This window comes from Tachyglossus aculeatus, chromosome 17 (assembly GCF_015852505.1).
Source record: "Tachyglossus aculeatus isolate mTacAcu1 chromosome 17, mTacAcu1.pri, whole genome shotgun sequence".
Lineage (NCBI taxonomy): Eukaryota > Metazoa > Chordata > Mammalia > Monotremata > Tachyglossidae > Tachyglossus > Tachyglossus aculeatus.
The window spans coordinates 59,671,966-59,691,331 of record NC_052082.1 but is presented as its reverse complement, the minus strand read 5'-3'; the positions used below and the strand labels follow the sequence as shown (position 1 = coordinate 59,691,331).

Here is a 19,366-nt window from a genome sequence, read left to right as displayed (position 1 = left end):
AACGTTTGTCTCTCCCGCTAGACTGTAAGCGTGTGAGCAAGGGAATGTGTCTGTTTATTTTTCTATTGCACTCTCCCAAGCTCTTAGTACAGTGCTCTGCTTACAGTAAGCACTCAATAAATATGATTGATTGACTGACTTGTCCCCTTCTCTTTTAGTCAGTAAGTCAGTTGTATTTATTGGTGCTTACTGTGTGCAAGCACTGTACTAAGCACTTGTGAACCCCCTGGGCAGTGGCCCGGGGTAGTGGGGCCTGATGCTTAGCATGGCACCTGGCATGCTTTAAGCACCTCAGACACATGATTGACACTCAAAATGATTCTCTCTGGCTGGAAGATGTGTGTTGTCTTCAGAAACAGGGTCTATTTCTGTGTATTACCATGATTGATTGATTGATTGATTGATTTCCTGGAGAGGATGAGATGGCACAAGGGCTTTGATGGGGTTTGCTCTTCCACGGAGCCTCAGCAGGTCCCAAAAAGCTTTCCCCAGCTTCATTTGAGGAGAAAGTCTTGGCCTCCTGTGTCTGGAAGTCCCGGTTCATGCAGTCTTGTTCCCTCTCAGGAGCTGTGGGTCCACCCTGGCACGCCAGGCCGCCATCTCTGAAAAATGTCCATCAGAGGATTGAAGAAGAAGCAGCCAAAGACTTTCAAGGTCAAAGTCGTGACGATGGACGCAGAGATGGAGTTCAGCTGTGAGGTGGGAATGGTGGCGACGCGTTTTCTTGTGGCTCCTTCCCAATTCCCGCTTCCAGGGGCCCCTCTGAGATCAGAGGCTCTGGGTTTGGACCTGAGGTTCCTGGGATGTTTGGTCTGGAAAAGTTCCCCACGGCCACTGGGAGAAGGGAAGGGTCAGGGACAGCAGGGGTTTTCAGGCTCTTCATTTCCTGATCTGATTTGTCACCTGCCCATCAACAGAGTGGTCTGCAGTGACATCATCACCCCCACCTCCCCCTCCCTTGGCTCCCTAAGGTCACACAGCTGACAATTGGCGGAGCCAGGATTTGAACCCATGACCTCTGACTCCAAAGCCCGTGCTCTTTTCCACTGAGCCATGCTGCTTCTATTTATTGAGCGCTTACTGTGTGCAGGGCACTGTACTAAGCACTTGGGAAGTACAAGTGGGCAACATATTCCTCCCTCCTCCTCCATCCTGCTTTAATAATGGCATTTATTAAGTGCTTACTATGTGCAAAGCACTGTTCTAAGCACTGATAATTTTGGTATTTGTTAAGCACTTACAATGTGCAAAGCAGTGCTCTAAGCTCTGGGGAGAATATGAGGTGATCAGGTTCTCCCCTTCCCTCCTCCGCATCCCTCTCCCCCCCCCCTTCCCCTACCCGCCATTACTCTATTTATTTATTTAATCTGTACATATTTATTCTATTTTTTTTAATTTTGCTAATATGTTTTGTTTTGTTGTCTGTCTCCCCCTTCTAGGCTGTGAGCCCGCTGTTGGGTAGGGACTGTCTCTAGATGTTGCCAACTTGTACTTCCCAAGCGCTTAGTACAGTGCTCTGCACACAGTAAGCGCTCAATAAATACGATTGAATGAATGAATGAATATGCCATATCATCAGGGCGAACCCTGTGTCACCAAGCCCTAAGCGAGCAGTAGATGGTCTTGATCCCAAGCTCAGAACTAAGAACTGAGTTGGCTGAAGCCTACGTCTGAGCGATTCAATGGCACCTGCGCCCTTTTGGTTCAGCGTGGGGGTGGCGCCCTGTCTTCTGGTCCCGAGTGGGGTCTGTGTCCTGTCTCCCGGTCCCACGTGGGACTGACCCCCGTCTCCCAGTCCCACGTGGGTTTGGCACCCTGTCTCCCAGCCCACCATGGGGTCAGCGTCTTGTCTCCCAGTCCCCCCTGGAGTCAGTGCCCTGTCTCCCGGTCCCATGTGAGGTTGGCTGTCATTATCAGTGGTACCTATTGAACCCATACTGTGTACAGAGCACTGTGCTAGGTGCTTGGGGAAGTCCAAATGAAGCAAGACACCACACTGCTTCCTCCAGGCTCATAACCAGTCGAATGGGGCGGGCAGACAAAAATGACTTAAAATCAACAGGAGCAGGAGGAAGAGCAACGATTTAACATTTAACATTTTTCTACAAAACCATTCAGGCCATGTTTCCCACTCCTCAAGAACTTTCAGTTGCTGCAGCAAACAGAAAATTCTCACCATCAGCTTTAAAGCCTTCAATCACCTAGCCCCCTCCTACCTTACCTTGCTCCCTCCTACCTTACCTTGCTACTCTCCTACTACAACGTAGCCCGCGCACTTTGCTACTCCTCTAATGCCCACTTACTCACCGTACTTCGATCTCATCTATCTCACCACCGACCTCTCGCCCACGTCCTGCCTTTGGCCTGGATTGCTCTCCCTATTCATATCCAACACATGATCACTCTCCCCACCTTCAAAGCCTTATTAAAAGAACGCCTCCTCCTATAGGCCTTCCCCAACTAAGCCCTCATTTCCTCTTCTCCCACTCCCTTCTGTGTCACCCTTTCATTTGGACTTGCACCCTTTATTCACTCCTCCCTCAGCCCCACAGAACCTATGTGCAGATCCGTAATTTCTGTATTTATGTTAATGTAGGGCTTCCCCTCTAAACTGTGAGCTTGTTGTGAGCAGGGAAAGCACCTACCAACTCTTATATTGTACTCTCCCAAATGCTTAGTACAGTGCTTTTCACACAGTAAGCATTCAATAAATATGATTGATTAATAGCTACTAGTACAAATGTAGCAAGATGGAATAGTTGATTAAATAATTGAATATACCATTCATTCATTCAGTCGTATTTATTGAGCGCTTACTGTGTGCAGAGCACTGTAAATGTACTGATAAAATTACACATAGGTATGTGAGTGCCGAGGATAGGAATAAAATCCACAAGCACTCAGGGTAGGATCGGGTTGATGTGGCCGGGGCCAGGTGAACTGGTCCAGGAAGGCTTGCCAGATGAGAAGCAATTTTTAGCGCTGTGGTCTCTGTGGATCACCGCCAATGGGCAGGGCAAGGTCTGAGGAAGACCTCACTTGGCAGATCAAAGTCCGGCAAGAGGAGACTAGAAGAAGCTCGTTGTGGGTGGGGAATGTGTCTGTTTATCGTTGTTCCCTCCCCAGCGCTAAGTTCAGGCCTCTGCACACAGTAAGTGCTCAATAAATACGATTGACCGACTGACTGATTGAGATGCCGCTTCTCAGTAGCCTCAGGGCTCGGCTCATCCACCAGGCTTCCATCGCGGTTTCTCTTTCAGATGAAATGGAAGGGGAAGGATCTGTTCGACCTGGTGTGCAAAGCCCTGGGCCTGAGGGAGAGCTGGTTCTTTGGCCTGCAGTATACCTCCAAGGGAATGAGCGTCTGGTTGAAAATGGAAAAGAGGGTAAGGCAGGCCAAGGGAGGTGCTCTGGGATCCCAGATTGACCATTGTCAACCAGTGTGTCACACGGGGCCTTGGTGTCACTGAGTGTGGCCTAGTGGGTAGAGCACAGGCCTGGTAATCAGGAGGACCTGAGTTCTAATCCCGACTCTGCCACTTGTCTCCTGGGTGACCTTGGGCAAGTCACTTCACTTCTCCGTGCCTCTGCTCACTCTCTGGGAAGTGGGGATTAAGACTTTGAGCCCTATGTGGGACAGGGACTGCGTCCAATCTAATTTGCTTGTATCCTCTCCAGAGCTTAGTACAGTGCCTGGCACTTAGTAAGCGCATAACAACTAGCACCACCACTGAGGCCCCGGGGAGCTATCATTCACTCCCAATAACTCTTAGAAAACCGATGAGCAACATTAATTCAACGGGGCCCTGAAAACAAAATCTGAAGCGAGGTACTAGGCACCTTTTCCGGAACAGCTCGTCGCTGGCTGGATGGGGCACCTGGGCCTCCAGCTGAGACTAAGGCAAAGACCGCCTAGCTTGGTCACACCTTCCCCCGGGTGGGAGGGTGGGCAGGGAGCACAGGGGCACTGCCCTCGCTTATCTCTCCAGTGGCCAATGGTGCTGCCCGGTTTTCACCCCGCCTCTATCTGCACCCTCTTGAAACAGGTTTTGGAGCAGGAAATTCCAAAAGAAGATCCAATGAAATTTCGGTTTGTGGCCAAGTTTTATCCTGAAAAAGTGGAAGAGGAGCTCCTTCAGGAAATCACCCAACATCTCTTCTTCCTCCAGGTCAGGGCAATCTGATCACTTTGATTTCCCCCCTAAAATCGCTCCTAATTCCCAGCCTTCCTTCAGGTTGGTCTCAAGTCTAGTCTTGCCAAGCTACTGGATAATTGTCAGGACCCCTTTGGGGCAGGCCCTAAGCAAGTTGCTGAGCCCCAAACAAGCCTGGACCTCTGGGCTGCTTCTTGACGTTATTTTGCCTCAGGTGCATTTTCTGGTCTGGTCTGGTCTGATCTGGTCCCATTCAACCTGTTCAGTGCCGCCATTTGGGGGAAGGAAGGGAGGGAGGGAGGACCAAGGAGCAGGGAGTAGGTGTCATACTCACTGGGTAACTCTTCCAACGCGACAGCCTCAGGGAGCTATCCAAAACCTCTGAGGTGGTCACGGTGGCGGGATAGGGGTAGCGGGGAGGTGGGTAGAGCGGGGTGCTGGAGGGAAGGATGGCTGCCTGGCAGCAGCCGGGCTCCAGGGTCTCAATCAGAAGAAAACATGCCAGGGATGCTACAACTCCGAGGTCAGCACAACCCTGAGGACTGACAGTCAGCCCAAAAATCCTCAGGGACAGAGCAGCCTGCTTGCATGCGGAAGCCCAACCCCAGCCAAAGATTTTCCAGCAGCAACACGGAGCTCATTTCCTTCCCAAATTCTGTTACTTAGGCAGAGTACTAGTTAATGATGCCTAGACATCATTACAAAGAAGTGGAAAACTTCTACTACTACTTAACAACTACCACCACCACTGCAACCCCAGGGAGCTATCATTCACTCCTGATGGCTCTTAGAAAACTAACGAGCAACATTAATTCAATGGGGCCTTGAAAACAAAATCTGAAGCGACGTACTAGACACCTTTTCTGGAAGAGCTCGTCGTTGGCTGGATGGGGCACCTGTCAAGAAGTCCAGAGGGTCCTCTGGCCTGTGGCCACACTGTGGCAACAGTGGAGCATTATGGTTGAGCTTCACGTCCACTGAAGATCTGTAGAGCTGAAGGAGCGCCCACTCTGATCTGCAGCTCTCAGACTGGGGCCTAACAGAGCAAGATCTTCTGGCCGCTTGAGGAACTTCCTCGCTGTCGCGGGTGACCCTCAACCTCACCTGGCGGGACAGAATCACCACCAATGGGGTCCTGGGGCACAGTCGGTTCACCCGCTTCCAAGTCAGCTTGCTCGGGGGGCCCTAGGGGAATAAAGGGTGATTACTGGTCCTCACCAGACCCTGAGAGCATGGAACCCCACAAGCCAGGAGGGCAGAAGGGTTATGGGTCAAAGAGACAGCGAGGGTGGGCTCAGACATTGCCCCAGAGTGGTCGGGGGGCGAAGGGGAGGCACCACAGCAGATGGACTACTTCGGTGGGCAGCAGCCTCTGAAGGCCAGCACCACCTGAGAAGGAACTCTGGGAACACTGGGAGGTGCCCAGAGGGTGGCCAAACAGAGGCCGAAGCATCGCCCGGCGGAGAACCGTCTTTGCGTGGACACCGTGTGGACGCGTATTGGACACGTGTTGGACTTTCCACCGCAGGTGCTCCCATGGGCAGGGCCCCTTGGTCAACAGCACCAGATCTTGTCACAGAGGAGAAGCTCTGTGTGGGTAGCCCAGGCCCCGGCCCTCTGAAACACTGGCCCGGTATTTGACGGCCCGTCCTGCTGCCATGCCCCAAATCAAAGGATCGGCATCTCCCAGAGTAGGACGCCCTCGGGCTCCCTGAAATGGGAGGTAGATCCTCGGCCTGCTATGACACAGTCCCCGCTCTCACTCTTACAGCTACTGTAGCCGGGTGTCAATCAATGAAACTAATGAACAGTCGAGAAGCTGATCAGTGGTGTTTATCGAACGCTTACTGTGTGCAGAGCGAGCACTGTTCCTAGCACTTGGGAAAGTACAGTGTGAGCTCATTAGGCATAAACAGTGGAAGGACCTAATCGTCGCTTCTCTGGGCCAGGACCTGAAATTTCATTTCCTGCACTGACCTGCCTGCCCACTAGTAAGCTCGGGCCAAAGTTTCCACCCACGACAGGCAAAAGAGGCCGTCTTTTAGCGTCTGGGGGAAAGATGCCGTTGCCTCTTTTTCCACCCTGGGCCGTGGAGCCTTTTGAGCAGCTACCTTATAAAGCAGGAGTGCAAATCTGGGTGTGTCAGTACCATTTTCTCTGATTTTTGAAAACGGAGACCATCAGTGACGTGCTTGCCCCCACTGGAAGAAATGGGTCCCAGCTTCTGAATATATCATCCACGCAGCTAAGATGGGACTCCACACCTGCCCAAGACGAGGACGATTGCTCAGGTCATGGCCAGACTTGGAGAGCTGGGTGCTTTCTCCTAGCTGACGATTGGTTCTGTGGCTCTGGAAAACTAAAGAGTAGGTCAATCGATAATGTTTCCTGAGCGCTTATCGGGTGCAGAGCACTGTACTGCCTACCTGCCGTGTACAGAGAGCACTGCAACTAGGCGCTCGGGAGAATAAAATAGGGGTGGCAGAAACCACCCCTGCCCTCACGGATCTTACCGCCTAGCAGGATAAGAAGATATTCTAACCCTTGCAAAGAAAAAATGAGAGTAGGTTTGGAACCTGGAAGGTTTGATTACTTCCTGTTGGGCCATTTTCCAAGTTCCAGTTCCCTCCACTCCCTTGGTCATGGAGGAATGGCGAGAAGGCTCATGGATGCAAATGGAAAAGAAATTAGCGTTCCCATAAGTAATGTTGTAAGAGTCAGAAAACACTTAAATTGGTAAGTGGAATTTTTTCATCCTGCTGGACAGGTTCTCTGAACCCCAAACATCTGCAGGGAGATTTCAGTAGTCTCTCTCGTAGGATGAAAAATCAAGGGTAAACGTTTTGTATTTTTTCCCCCTCTAAGAAACCCTGGAATTTTTAAACATAGCTTTCCTTGGGGGCTTGTCTCAACTGGCCTTAACGTTTAGGGAGGCAATTAGCGAAATTCATCTGGATGCCAAACAGGAAAACAAGTTCCAAAAACGAATGTGGACTTGTGCAGCGGCGCGATGGGAAAGAACCAGAATCACACCTGGCCGTTAATGGCAGAACATGTTCAGACTTCTGGCTGCTCCCAGGAGCTTCTGAGGTGTTTCTCGTCAGACTCGGGCAGTCCTGGTGTTGTTAGACCTGGGTTTGGCTCTGAGGGCTGAGATATAAAGCCTAGCCTGGGGGAGGAGGGAGAGGCCCATCCAGAAGGACAGACTGGCCTCCGTCCTGACTTTTCTATCAAGTAATCAATCCATCAGGGGAATTTATTGAGCACATACTGTGTGTGGAGCACTGTATTAAGTGCTTAGGCGAGTACACTATAACAGAATCGGTAGACACATCCCTGCCCTCAACCACTGACCTGTGGTAGTGTGATAGTAGGGGCAATGAATACCAGTGATTGACTGATTGAAAGACACCGTCTTCACCGCCCTTACGGGTTAGCCGGAAGATAGAGATCTGCAAAATGAGCACCGACAACCATCAGCTGGATGTTGGCTTTTTGGATCAAAAATTTCCATCTCGATTACATGCTAAGGTCTTCTTCAGAATGCTTGCATCGACGTGACATTGTAAAACCATCTTCTTTCTTCTCTGGAAATAAAAGTAGTTTCCAGCTTTCCTTTTGAACATTTCAGCAGCACAGCTCTACCCGCATCAGCAGTCGGATCCGTCGATTCTGTACCCCGGTGAATGAAGGCAGAGGAATTCGGTTGTCACATGCTTACTGCCCCTGAGCACACTGCAAAGGAAGATAAGCGTTGGCCAGTGAGCCTCAGTTTCCCTGACCCGGAGCTTCTGAAGGGTCCCAGGGAGGGAATACTCCCGTCTTTTTCGATGGGGATGGGGGAGACCCTCTCTCACCCAGATGTGGCCTAAATGAGAAATTATCCTCATACTTTGGTTCCCCCAAATTCTGGGGGAAAGCATTTTGGGTTGAAACCACTGAATCCCGGGAGGAACTGAGAGTTAGAGAGAAAATTTGTCTGTTCAGGCTGAGCTACAGAGCAGGTCTTGAGGCCAACCTGGGGAGCCCTAAGGGGCAGGATTGGGGAAGAGAGAGATGAGGAATCAGTGAACCTTAACCCTCACCCTCACCCTCAGAGTCTCTGAGTCTCAAATGCTGCTTTTTCCAGCGTTTCCCCTATTCGGAGCTAAACAGCAACTCACATGGAAAATTCAAGAACTTTCCTGGCCCCTAACTCTCAACGTTCGCATGCCAAAGCCACCCTCCTTCCTGCTGATCTTGGGGATGTTCAGATGGAACCCGGAGGTCTGTGCCTTTCTGTCCGTCTTGCCTGCCTGAGTTCCTGCCTGCCTGTCCACCTGCTTGTCTGACTCCCTGTCCGTCTAGACTTTTTCTGCCCGCAAGACTTCCTGTCCATCTGTCCATCTGCCTACCTGATTTCTGCCCATCTCTCCACCTGCCTGCCTGCCTTTCTACCCATCTGTCTGACTTCCTGCCCATTTTGGCTCTTGCCCCTCAGACCTCAGTGACTTTGAGGGGAACCTGCGGGGTGGCCCGCACTGGCCCTTCGGACCATGCTGGGCCTGGCTGTCCCCAGGCCTCGTCATGCCTGGGTCTTGGTTGTCCCAGGCCCAGCGAGCAGCCCCGGCCCAGAGCTCCCACCCAGCTGCTGTTCAGAAGCCCCCTGACAGCTCAGTGGGACAGTGACCCACATCAAGTTTTGTCGAACCCTGACCCTAGGACACTATTCCGATGAATTTTCCTCTCTATGCCCGTTTCCCCTCTCCTCTGGCAATTCACCCCAGGCTGGCTTGTTTTTCTAAATGAAGGAGAAGAGGACACGGACAGAGTCTGGGCCCTTTGGCGAGGCCCCCCGGGGCAGCCCGTCCACCTGGGCCCACGCTGGTGGGGGAGGAAGTCGGGTCGACCAGCGGGATGCTGATGTGGATGTTGACCAGGCCCGGGGCTGAGGGAGACAGTTTCGGCGGCCCTTGGCCATGGGTGCCGTCGGGGCGTCGGGCCTGGAATTCTGAGTGGCCCCAGGTTCTCCTCCATGGCCGTGCGGCCGGGCCGGGTGGGGCCGGGCCAGGCTGGACAGGCCAGGGCTGAGCCTGACTCCACCCCGCCACTGTCCCTCTGTGCACCAGGTCAAGCAGCAGATTTTGGATGAAGAGATCTATTGCTCTCCAGAGGCCACCGTGCTGCTCGCCTCGTACGCCGTCCAGGCCAAGGTGAGGGGACCAAACTGCTTCCTGTGGCAAACTGCCTTTGACTGGCAGGGCCGACTGAGCACACCCCTCAGGGCTGAGGGCTCCACTGGCGGCCATCCCCGCTGGACCCGGCAGCTATGGAGGGGTCCGGTGGGTGACAAGAGTGGGCAGGGTGAGGAAGAGGGCTGGGGGCGGGGGCGCGGTGGCTCACAGGGGTGACCCCTGTTTCCGTGGGAGCCTGGTGCTCAGCCGGATCCTCTCAGAGGGGTGAACATCGTGGAAAGCCGAGAGTCGTGGAGGAGGGTATGCCTTGAGACCTCTACTTGCCCTCGGAGTCCACTTTACTCCACTGAAACTGGGCACTTGACCATATGGTCCTCGGCCCAGAGCCTGATCCTTTCCCCCTGTCGCCCTCCCACCGGGCCTTTCGCCCTGGAACGCCTACTCTTCCCCTGCAGTTCGGGGACTACGACCCCAGCTTCCACGAGCCGGGATTCCTGGCCCAGGAGGAGTTGTTACCTAAAAGAGTAAGTGTCCAGGCTGGAGGCTTGGCCCTTGAAGGAGGGGAGGGGTGGGGAGGGGAGAGAGGCCTTAGGGCGTAGGAATAGGTCCGCCACTGCCACTGTGCTGCTTCTGCCTGCAGTCTGACAGGATGGGCGCTTCCCACCCTATGCTCCCTGGACTCCCACTCTTCCTTGACTCCTGCTCCCCAGCTTCCCGCTCCCTGGCCCCGTTCTCTCGGGATGCCCACTCCCCAGACCACTCTCTCTGGAATTCCACTCCCCGGCCTCCCATTGCCCGGCAGGTTCTCAAGCAATACCAGATGACAGCAGATATGTGGGAAGAAAAGATAACAGCTTGGTATGCAGAGCACAGGGGCACAGCCAGGTGAGAGCCCAGGTGGGGGGACAGGGGATGCCGCTGCCCAGCCGGGGTCCGTGGCCTAGGGAAGGTCCAGCCACGGAGCCAACGGCACTGAGAGCCGTCTCCCCTGCTTCGCCATTCTTCCTTCTTTCCTTACCTGGGGTGGGGTGGAGCAAGCCAGCCCTCTTCTGTGGGAAGCAGCCAGGTAGGCTTCACTCAACAGCTCCTCTGGGGAGAGGCCTGGCAGATGGGGACACTGGCAGCCTCTGAGAGAGAAAGCCTGGCCCCTAGAGCGGGCATCGCCCCCCGCAGCCCTCCGAGCCTCGGCATCCCACCCCACCCCGACCAGCAGCCAGCCCAGCCGAGCGTCCACGCCCCCCCGATGTGACCAGTGCAGGGATGGGGCCTTGACCCGTCACCGATCCTGAGCGATGAAATCCATCCACCACTCAGGCCAGGGGTTGGGGCCAAGATTGAGAAGAGCTGGAGCAGCTGGAGGGAGATGCTAACCATGACGCAGGCCTTTTGTGGAGTTTCCCCTCCCCCAGTTCAGAGCCAGGGGCTTCTGCGGGTGCTGGCAAGGGACAAGAAGCCAAGGCACCGCTCTGCCCACACTGAGCCTGGTTGTGCTCAAAGGAGGCAGCCCCGAGGCGGACAGAAGCAGAAAGAGGTTTTGCAAACGTGGCCACCTGGAAAGGGCAGGCCGATTCTCCCCCTTTTAGACTGTGAGCCCACTGTTGGGTAGGGACTGTCTCTATATGTTGCCAATTTGTACTTCCCAAGCACTTAGTACAGTGCTCTGCACATAGTAAGTGCTCAATAAATATGATTGATGATGATGATGATGGTGGAATGGGCCTGGGGTTCTCTAACTTCTACCCTGGATCTCTGGTCTCGGCCCTGGTTCTCTGGCCTCTGCCCCGGGGTTCTCTGGTCCCTGTCCTGGGTTTTCTGGCCTCTGCCCCGGGTTCTCTGGTCTCTTCACTGGGCTCTTTGGCCTCTGCCCCGGGTTCTCTGGCCTTCACCCTGGGTTCTCTGGCCCCTGGCCCAGGTTCTTTGGCAGCAGGTGCAGAATCTGTGGTCGGGCCAGCCCGGGGTGGGAGCCGAGATCCTGGAGAGGGAACAACCAAACCCACCCCCACTAAATAGCAGATAGCACAGATAGCCCCTAATAATGATAATAATCACAGTATTTGTTAAGCACTTACTATGTGACAGGCACTGTACTAAGCTCTGGGGTGCATACAAGCAAACCCTCTGTCCCTTGCAGGTGGAAGGAAGAGCTGTGAGGTGAGGTGCGGTGGAGAGGAAGGGGGTGGGGCCACGAGGACCCGGCTTCTTCTTGGGCCCTTCCTGGAGTCTAACTACGCCTCTGTCCTCAGGGATGAAGCAGAGATGAATTACCTGAAGATTGCACAGGATCTGGACATGTATGGGGTCAACTACTTCCCCATCGCAGTAAGTGCACCAAGACCGTCGGCTCACTGCCGTCGCCGACGCTGACCATTTCTCCGGCCGCAGCGGGGGCTGCAATGTAGAATGAGGCGGGGGCTTGGCACACATCGACTTTTCTTCTTCTAGAGGTTTTATGCAAAGCCTTGTGGGGAGGGCCAGGGCCAGTGGAAACTTCTTCCTCTGCTCGCGGGACACTTGGAAGGTGCTCCTGAGGACCTTAGTGCTGCAGCACAGCGGTTAGAGCTCTCGCCTTGGCCTCTGGATCTGATCGCGTGCTCGGCCGGCTAGCCAACTCCGCCCTGCAGCAAGCACTCAGTCTAGGACCCGGGCCCCAGCGGGCACCTGACACAATGTCCAGCCCCAGATTCCAGCAAGTGCCCGGCACAGTACCCAGCCCCCAGCCCCCAGCAAGCATCCTACCCAGTACTCAGCCCCAGCCTCCAGTGAGCACCTGGCACAGTGTCCGGTGCCAGCTCTGATGAAGTGCCCGGCCCAGTGCCCACCCCTGATTTCAGTGAGAAGCTGGCACCGTGCCCAACCCGGCTCCCAGTGAAAACCTGACACAGTGCCCATCCCCGGCTCCCAGACAGCACCTGGCTCGGTGCCTATCTCTGGCCCCCAGCAAATTCCTGGCCTACTGCTCAGTCCCAGTACGCAGCGAGCTCCCAGCAGGGTGCCCAGCTCCAGCCCACTTAGCACGATGCCCAGCAACAGCTCTTAGCCAGTGCCCAGCCTGGTGACTGGTCCCCGGTGAACTCCCGAGAAACCCCAGGAGTCTCTCTGGACTCGGGGCTCCCCGAGGCCCCGGATCTGCTGACTCGCACCCTCCATCCTCCCCAGCAAAATAAACGGCAAACAGACCTCCTGCTGGGCGTCGACGCCAAGGGGGTGCACGTCTACAGCGTTGACAACCGCTTCTCACCCAACAAATCCTTCGAGTGGAGTGGAATCAGAAACATTTCCTACAGCGAGAGAGAGGTGAGGGGCAGGGAAGCCAGGGTGAGCTGTCCTGGGCGTGGAACTCCGGCAGTGGTGTGCTGAGGGTGGTGCACTGGGCACATAGCGCTGGGGACAGAGTACTGCATGCAGGGGTGGCATGTTGGATGTACCCAGAATACCGGGTACAGAGTCCTGAACACGGACAGCTGGGCATGGCATTCAGGGGGTGGCCCACTGGGCATGGATCTCTGGGGTGGAGTGCTAGGGTGGCACACTGGGCACAGAACACTTGGCAAAGTATGCTGGGGGTAGTGCTGGGCACAGAGTGCTAGGGTGGTGTGCTGGGCATGGAACACCAGGCACAAAGTGCTGGGCATGAGGCTCTGGGGGTGGAGTTCTGGGGATGGCAGGCTGGGCACGGAATGCCCACATGGAATGTTGGGTGCATGGTGTATCGTGGGGTCCTTTCCCCTTCTTCTGCAGCTCACCATTAAGCCGCTTGACAAAAAAGCTGAAGTTTTCAAGTTTTTTTCCTCACAGCTAAAAGTGAACAAACTGGTAAGCACATTCCCCCACTTTTCCAAAAACTGAACAGTGACCAGGCAGACTCTTTTTGCCCAAACTGTGAACCTGATTTTGACCTCGGTTTCCTCTCCCCACTCACCGGGTCGGCGTGGTGACAAAGTGGATGTCTGAGACTGGGAGGACAGGGCCCTTGCTCCTTTGATCAACAGATCGGTTGACTGGGGTGCTGGGCAGGTCTGGTCCAGAGCTCTGGCCCTTCCGTCCCATCCCTGACCAGGCTGCGGGACTGTGCCAGCCTCCATCTTGGAGTACTTGGGGTGGGATCAGTCATTCATTCCTACAATCATATTTATTGAGAGCTTACTCTGTGCAGAGCACTGTACTAAGCGCTCGGGAAGTACAAGTCGGCAACATATAGAGACGGTCCCTACCCAATAACAGGCTCTCATTGGGGGGAGTGGGCCCCACCACAGGAACATTGAGAAAGAAGCTTGAACCCTCAGTTGCTGTCCAGTGGACAGGGTTGACAGGGCAGAAGGACTAGCAGAAAGTTTGAGTGTAGTGGGCCCTGGAGAAAGGAGCAGCCTCGTGGCCCTGCAGAGACAGGAATTGGAATGGCTGGGAACGCCCCCCTTCCCTTCCCCTCCTTTCCTTCCCCTTCCCCGCACCCCCATCCCACCACTCCAGCCCCTAGCCCAGCAGAAACCCGGGAACTTGAGGGCTGGACTGAGCCCTGATGCAACACCAGAAAGGGAAATGAAACACCGGACGGCAGCTTTATCGAAGGCAGGGTGGGGCAGGGTGGGGCACGGGGGTCCCCGGCATCATGGAGAAGGGGGCTGGACCCAGGTTCTCACTCCCACCCCGGCACACCTTTTCCAGATCCTGCAGCTGTGCATCGGGAACCATGACCTGTTCATGCGGCGGCGCAGAGTTGACCCGGTGGAGATCCAGCACATGAAGGCCCAGGCCAAGGAGGAGAAGGCACGGAAAAAGGTTGGTGGTGGCAGTGGGGATGGGGGCCGGGGGCACGGCTGCACCCGGGGCTCCAGGTACCTGCTTCTGGCCTGGCCTGGATGTGGGGCTCTGGCACCAGGAGGCGGGGGAGACAGGCTGGCATACAGGAGGAACCCACTGACCCTCCTGGGGTCCTGGTCTGGCCCAGTCATCTTGCATTCCTGTTTGCCACTGACTACCTGCACACGTGTGCACACGGGCCCCCCATATGCACTTTCTCTAGACTGTAAGCCCCTTGCGGGCAGTGAATGTGTCTGTATACTGTTACGTTTTACTCTCCCAAGCACTTAGTACAGAGTTCTGCACACAGTAAGCGCTCAATAAATACCATTGACTGACTGGTGTCCACACACGCACGCATGCACACACACAGGTTTACAGATCCCTAGTCCTCCTCTCCTGCAGCTCCATGCAGGCAGGGGCCAGGGGACCCGCAGGCCCGCCCCCACCTCCACCCACCCCACATCGTTTTTCCAGATGGAGCATCAGAGGTTGGCCAGGGAGAAGCAGCTGAGAGAGGAAGCAGAGCGAGCCAAAGGCGAGCTGGAGAGGAGATTGTTCCAGCTGGAAGCCGAGGCCAGACAGGCCAACGAGGCCTTGGTGAGGCTCCAGGGATGGGCAGGACGAGACAGGATGCCGCCCGGTCAGTCCCCTAGCCCCTGGCCGCAGCCCTGGGCTTTGGGGGCACCGGCCCCCGCGCCGACCCGGACCCTCCTCTCAGCTCCACTCCCAGGAGACATCGGAGCTGCTGGCTGAGAAGGCCCAGATCGCCGAGGAGGAGGCCAAGCTGCTTGCCCAGAATGCGGCCGAGGCGGAGCAGGAGCGGCAGCGGCTGGAGCTCGCCGCTCTGAAGACCAAGGAGGAGAAACGCCTCATGGAGCAGAAGATGAGGGAAGCTGAGCTGATTGCCGTGAAGCTGGTCAAGGAGTCCGACAGGAGGTGAGGGCAGAGTGACGGGGAGAGGACAAGGACGAGGAGGAGGAGGAGGAGGAGGAGGAGGACGGGCCAGCTGGCTGGTGACCTTGGGAGTGAGGAAAAGGACAAGGCCTCACCGTCTCCCGGGGATGAGGGGGCCTGGGCCAGGGGGAGCCGGGTCAGGGGGTGAATGTCCGGCCCCTTGAGGAGCAGGCGTGGGAAGCCGAAGGAATCTCTCACCCACAAGAAGCCTCGGCCCGGACTGGGGTCCTCGGACGGGCTGCTCTCCCCGCGGCTTGGCCCCGGGGGCGATTCTGCAGGCCCCTGGACGAGGCCCAACCTGGTTCTCTCCATCAGGCGGGGAAGTCCGGGGGATGGCACGGGATGGAGAGCCTCGGAGGAGCCGTCTTGACTGCCCCCTCCTTGCTCCCCAGGACTTGGGTTCCTCTGGTCAGAAGAAGTTTTCCATTCTTGGCTCCTGGCCGCCCCTGCCCCACAAAGCCCCACGGCCAGACCGACCTGAGGCAGGAGAAGCTCCAATTGCATATGCAGAACCAGAACCAAACAGGAAAAGTCATCGGGGTTCCTCTGGCCAAAATCTAAGGTGGCCAGTGCTTGGAAATACGGAGAGGCAGGAGGTCAGGCAGGCCTGAGAGGGAGGAGGAGCAAGTCAGAAAAGGGCAGGTAGAGAGAGGGCTCTGGCTTAGCGAGGGTTTTGTCCACTGGGCCTGGAAATAGCAGTCCATGAGGGAGAACGGTATCTGAGGGAGGGTGGTATAAGGTAGGCAGGAGGGAGAAGATCCTCTCCTGCTGCCCGCTGAGGCCACTCCAAAGGCCCCCGCCCTCCTGGGAGGGTGAAATGCAGTTTCTACAGAGAAGAGGGAAACCCGCTCCCTGTCGCTCCGCTAGGCCGCTGCGGGTGACTGGCTCCCCTTTGCCAGCAGCCTGCCCGCCACCCGCCCCTCCCTGGGACCCTTGGGCCCGAGGCCTCACGAGGGGGCATTTGGTCCACCAGAACCAAAGAGGCCGAACACCTGAAACAAGATCTGCAAGAAGCCAGAGAGGCGGCCCGCAAGGCCAAGCTGAGGCTGCTGGAAGTGACACGCCTCTGTGCTCCGGTGTGTCCGCGGCTCGGGCGCGACTCTGAGCTGCCGCCGCCACCGCCGCTGCCGCCACCACCGCCGCTGCGAACCGTGCGCGGGACTGGAGCCTGGGAAGCCCCGGTGGGACAGGGACGGCAGGGTCCGGGGACTCACCTGCTCCCAGCACTATCTACTCTGGTGGCGGTGGCAGCGGCAGCAGCGGCAGCTCCAGGGCCCCAGGGTGGATGACTGAGCCGTGGGGGCTGTCTCGCCTGCTTGGGTGGTGGCCGCTAGCAGCGGAAGCCCGTATCCCAGATCCCAAGGGTCCCTGACCCCTGGGCATCCTTTCCCCCAGGCTACCCCATGCAGCCCGACTGGGCCCTATCCTCTCTTCAAACTTTGCAGAGGGGCAGCACCCCAGTTTGAGGGCTACACATGGGTCTCCCAAACCCTAAAGTGGGTGGGCTTCAGAACTGTCCTGCCAAAATGGGGACACTCGTCACCGTGGGCAACTTGGCTCCTTCCCCATCCTCCGGCCATCATGCTCCTACTTCACAGTGCATGAATGTCTCCTCCCCAGAACACACACACACACACTCTCTCTTTCTCTCTCTCTCTCCCCTGCCCCTCCTCCCCGCCGGCCCCGTGGTCTGGGTGGGTGTTTGGAGCTAAGAACCATAACTGTCCCAGCTTGGTCCTGGTTGGGGCTCAGAGGAATAAAGTCTCCGGGGAAGCCTCGTTAGTCGGGGGGACCCCGCTGGGCTGTGGCAACTATGTTGTTCCTTTCAGCAGGTGACCAGGTACCCGGGCCTCCCCCCGGCAGAACCCAGAGACGCCGGTTCTGAGAGAGGCTTCATGAAGCTGGACCTGAAGGATGCAGACCTAAAGCGCCTGTCCCTGGAGATCGAGAGAGAGAGGTCCGCTCTGGGCGCCTGCCGGAAGCGGCTCTGCTTTAGGAGCAGACAAAGGGGTGATGAGGGTCTCCTGACACCGCCCCCAACTCACACACACCCACACCCACCCATCTACCTCCGTGCCATGGAGTTGTTGGTGTGGGCAGGAGGCAGGCAGGGAACAATGGATGCAGACCCACTAGTTGCCCCCTGGGACACCCAGACGATGATTGTCATGAGTGGGAGATCCTCTGAGGGTGGCGCGTTGTGGTCCGAGGGTGGGGGGACTGGGGCCAGGGACTCCCAGCCTTTTTCCACGAAAATTGTTCCAATAACAAAACCAAAAAAACAAAACCCCAAGCCACTCACAAATTTGAACAAACCTCTAAGGACGAGTATTCAGTAGCCGAAGTATCCAGGCCTGCCCATACGCTCCTTCCTTTGACTCCTCTCTGCCTGTAGGTCAGGGGTCGGAGCGAGTGGGGTGCTGAAGGAGGGAGAGTGCACACGGTGAGAGGGTCGGGGAGCAGGGGAATGGCACAGCCTCTTCACTTTCCCTCTACCACAGGCTAGATTACCTGGAGAAGAGCAAAAAGTTTGAAGACCGACTCAAGGAACTCAAGTTGGAAATCCAGGCCATGAAACTCGAGGAGAAACAAGCTGGGGCATTCCCACCCTGGGACGGGGCTCCGGGGCCCCCAGGCCATGCTCTCGGGAAGGTACGGGGAGGGGAAGGAGGGAGACACCGGTGGTGACTTGCTATTTTCCGGTTCGGGCCTTCAGGATGCAAACTTGCCCCCCTTGTATAAGAGTGCTGTCTCGGGGTCCGATGGGGCCAGGGGCTTTTGCCATTTCATAAGCTTTGGTCCCAACCCTTCCTTCCTTGAGGGTGGAGGGTGGATGCCCAGGAGGGCAACGGGCAACCTCATCCCAGTGCCCCGGTGCACGCCCTCAGTCCTTACAGGAGTGGGGAGGCCCCCTCAGGCACTACACCAGGGCGGAGAAAAATCCTTCAGCGGTCTTCCAAGGAGGTGGAAGAGTTTCAAGTTACTGTTGAGGGGGCTGGGCCTGGAAATGTAGTAGCTGCTGCTGCTGCTCCTCCATTTGGCCTAATGTATCCCCACTCTCGAAGGCCCCGTCCTGGACGCCGATCTTCACGGGAGGAACCGCCTTGGATGAAAATCTCCCCGCGTCCTTCCCCGCTCACTCCACCCACGCTCCGGGCAGCTGGGTCTGCAGCAGCCACTGCCTCCAACCCACAGTGGGAAAAAACGCTTTTCCGACCAACACCTTGGTCTCCAGGAACGCAGGGACGGCAGCCCGAAAAAACATCATCAAGGTACACATATACGCATTTCCGTCGGCTCCCCCAGCCCAGTCTCCGTCAGCCGGATGCTGCGCCGAGCAGACCCTCAGGGAAAAGTGCTGCCAGGGGGCCTGCCTGTGGCTCTTGTAATAATAACAGTAAATAATACTACTAATTGTAGTATTTGTTAAGCGCTTACTATCTGCCAGGCACATAGGGTGCCTGGGTGGATACACGTAAATGGCACTGGACACAGTCGCTGTTCAATTTGTGGTGCACAGTCTGGCTTTCCACTTTATAGATGATGTAATTGAGGCAGAAAAGTGAATCAATCAATCCATTGTATTTATTGAGCGCTTACTGTGTGCAGAGCACTGTACTAAGCGCTTGGGAAGAACAAGTTGGCAACATATAGAGACAGTCCCTACCCAACAGTGGGCTCACACTCAAGGCCACACAGGAGGCAAGTGGTAGAGCCAGGATAAAAATCTGTGACCTGCTGACCCCAGGCCAATGCTCTAACCGCAACATCCTGAAGTCCAGTTCCCACTCCCAGTTTGGTCCCAGGAAATTTTCACTGCCCTTTCTTTTCCTGCCGCCTAAGTACACATGCTCCCCCAGCCCCTGTCCAGGGGTGAAGTGGGAGGAGGAGGAAGGTGCATGGAGCCAGAGCCCAGCAGGGTGTCCACTACAAGTGTCAGGGCCATCCCCACATCTTCAGCCAACTTGGGGTGTAGACACTTTTTTGGTTTTGTCACTACAGGTCCAACAGCACGAGTCTGACGTGATCTACATCTGATGCGGTCGGGACCCTCCCAGGGGAGGGAGCAGACGGGCCGCCGGACCCTTGGAGCGTGGCGGCCCGTGGCTGCTCGGAAGCCAGCAGTCCAAGGGAACCAGGGAGAGCCCGCCCGGCCCCAGGAGCCCTCTTGGAGCCGGAGGAAACGGGATGCTCCGCTAGCCAAGTTTTCCCCATGATGGGGTCCCGTGACAACGCAGTTGCTGGGTCCTGGTGTGCCCTGGAAGCTGAGGCCAGGGGAGTCCC

General features: G+C 56.3%; 1 protein-coding gene across 1 annotated transcript; it reads left to right on the top strand.

The window, feature by feature from the left end:
• The first annotated feature begins 609 nt into the window (after positions 1-609).
• Positions 610-19,159, top strand: LOC119939512 (merlin-like). The gene is made up of 17 exons (XM_038759577.1): positions 610-699; positions 3,261-3,386; positions 4,047-4,169; positions 9,263-9,346; positions 9,784-9,852; positions 10,131-10,213; positions 11,572-11,647; positions 12,485-12,622; positions 13,067-13,141; positions 13,991-14,104; positions 14,603-14,725; positions 14,847-15,064; positions 16,056-16,158; positions 16,915-17,039; positions 17,584-17,734; positions 18,148-18,354; positions 19,085-19,159. Exons 1-17 carry the CDS (start codon positions 610-612, stop codon positions 19,118-19,120), a joined length of 1,941 nt encoding a protein of 646 aa, XP_038615505.1. The 3' UTR covers positions 19,121-19,159.
• The last annotated feature ends 207 nt before the right edge of the window (positions 19,160-19,366 follow it).

Bases quoted from the DNA above. Each gene is read 5' to 3' on its own strand.
- LOC119939512 (XM_038759577.1), top strand. From the start codon at position 610: ATGTCCATCAGAGGATTGAAGAAGAAGCAGCCAAAGACTTTCAAGGTC. The intron at 9,347-9,783 runs GTGAGGGGACCA...CTTCCCCTGCAG, and splicing joins CGTACGCCGTCCAGGCCAAG to TTCGGGGACTACGACCCCAG. The intron at 17,735-18,147 runs GTACGGGGAGGG...CCACTCTCGAAG, and splicing joins CAGGCCATGCTCTCGGGAAG to GCCCCGTCCTGGACGCCGAT.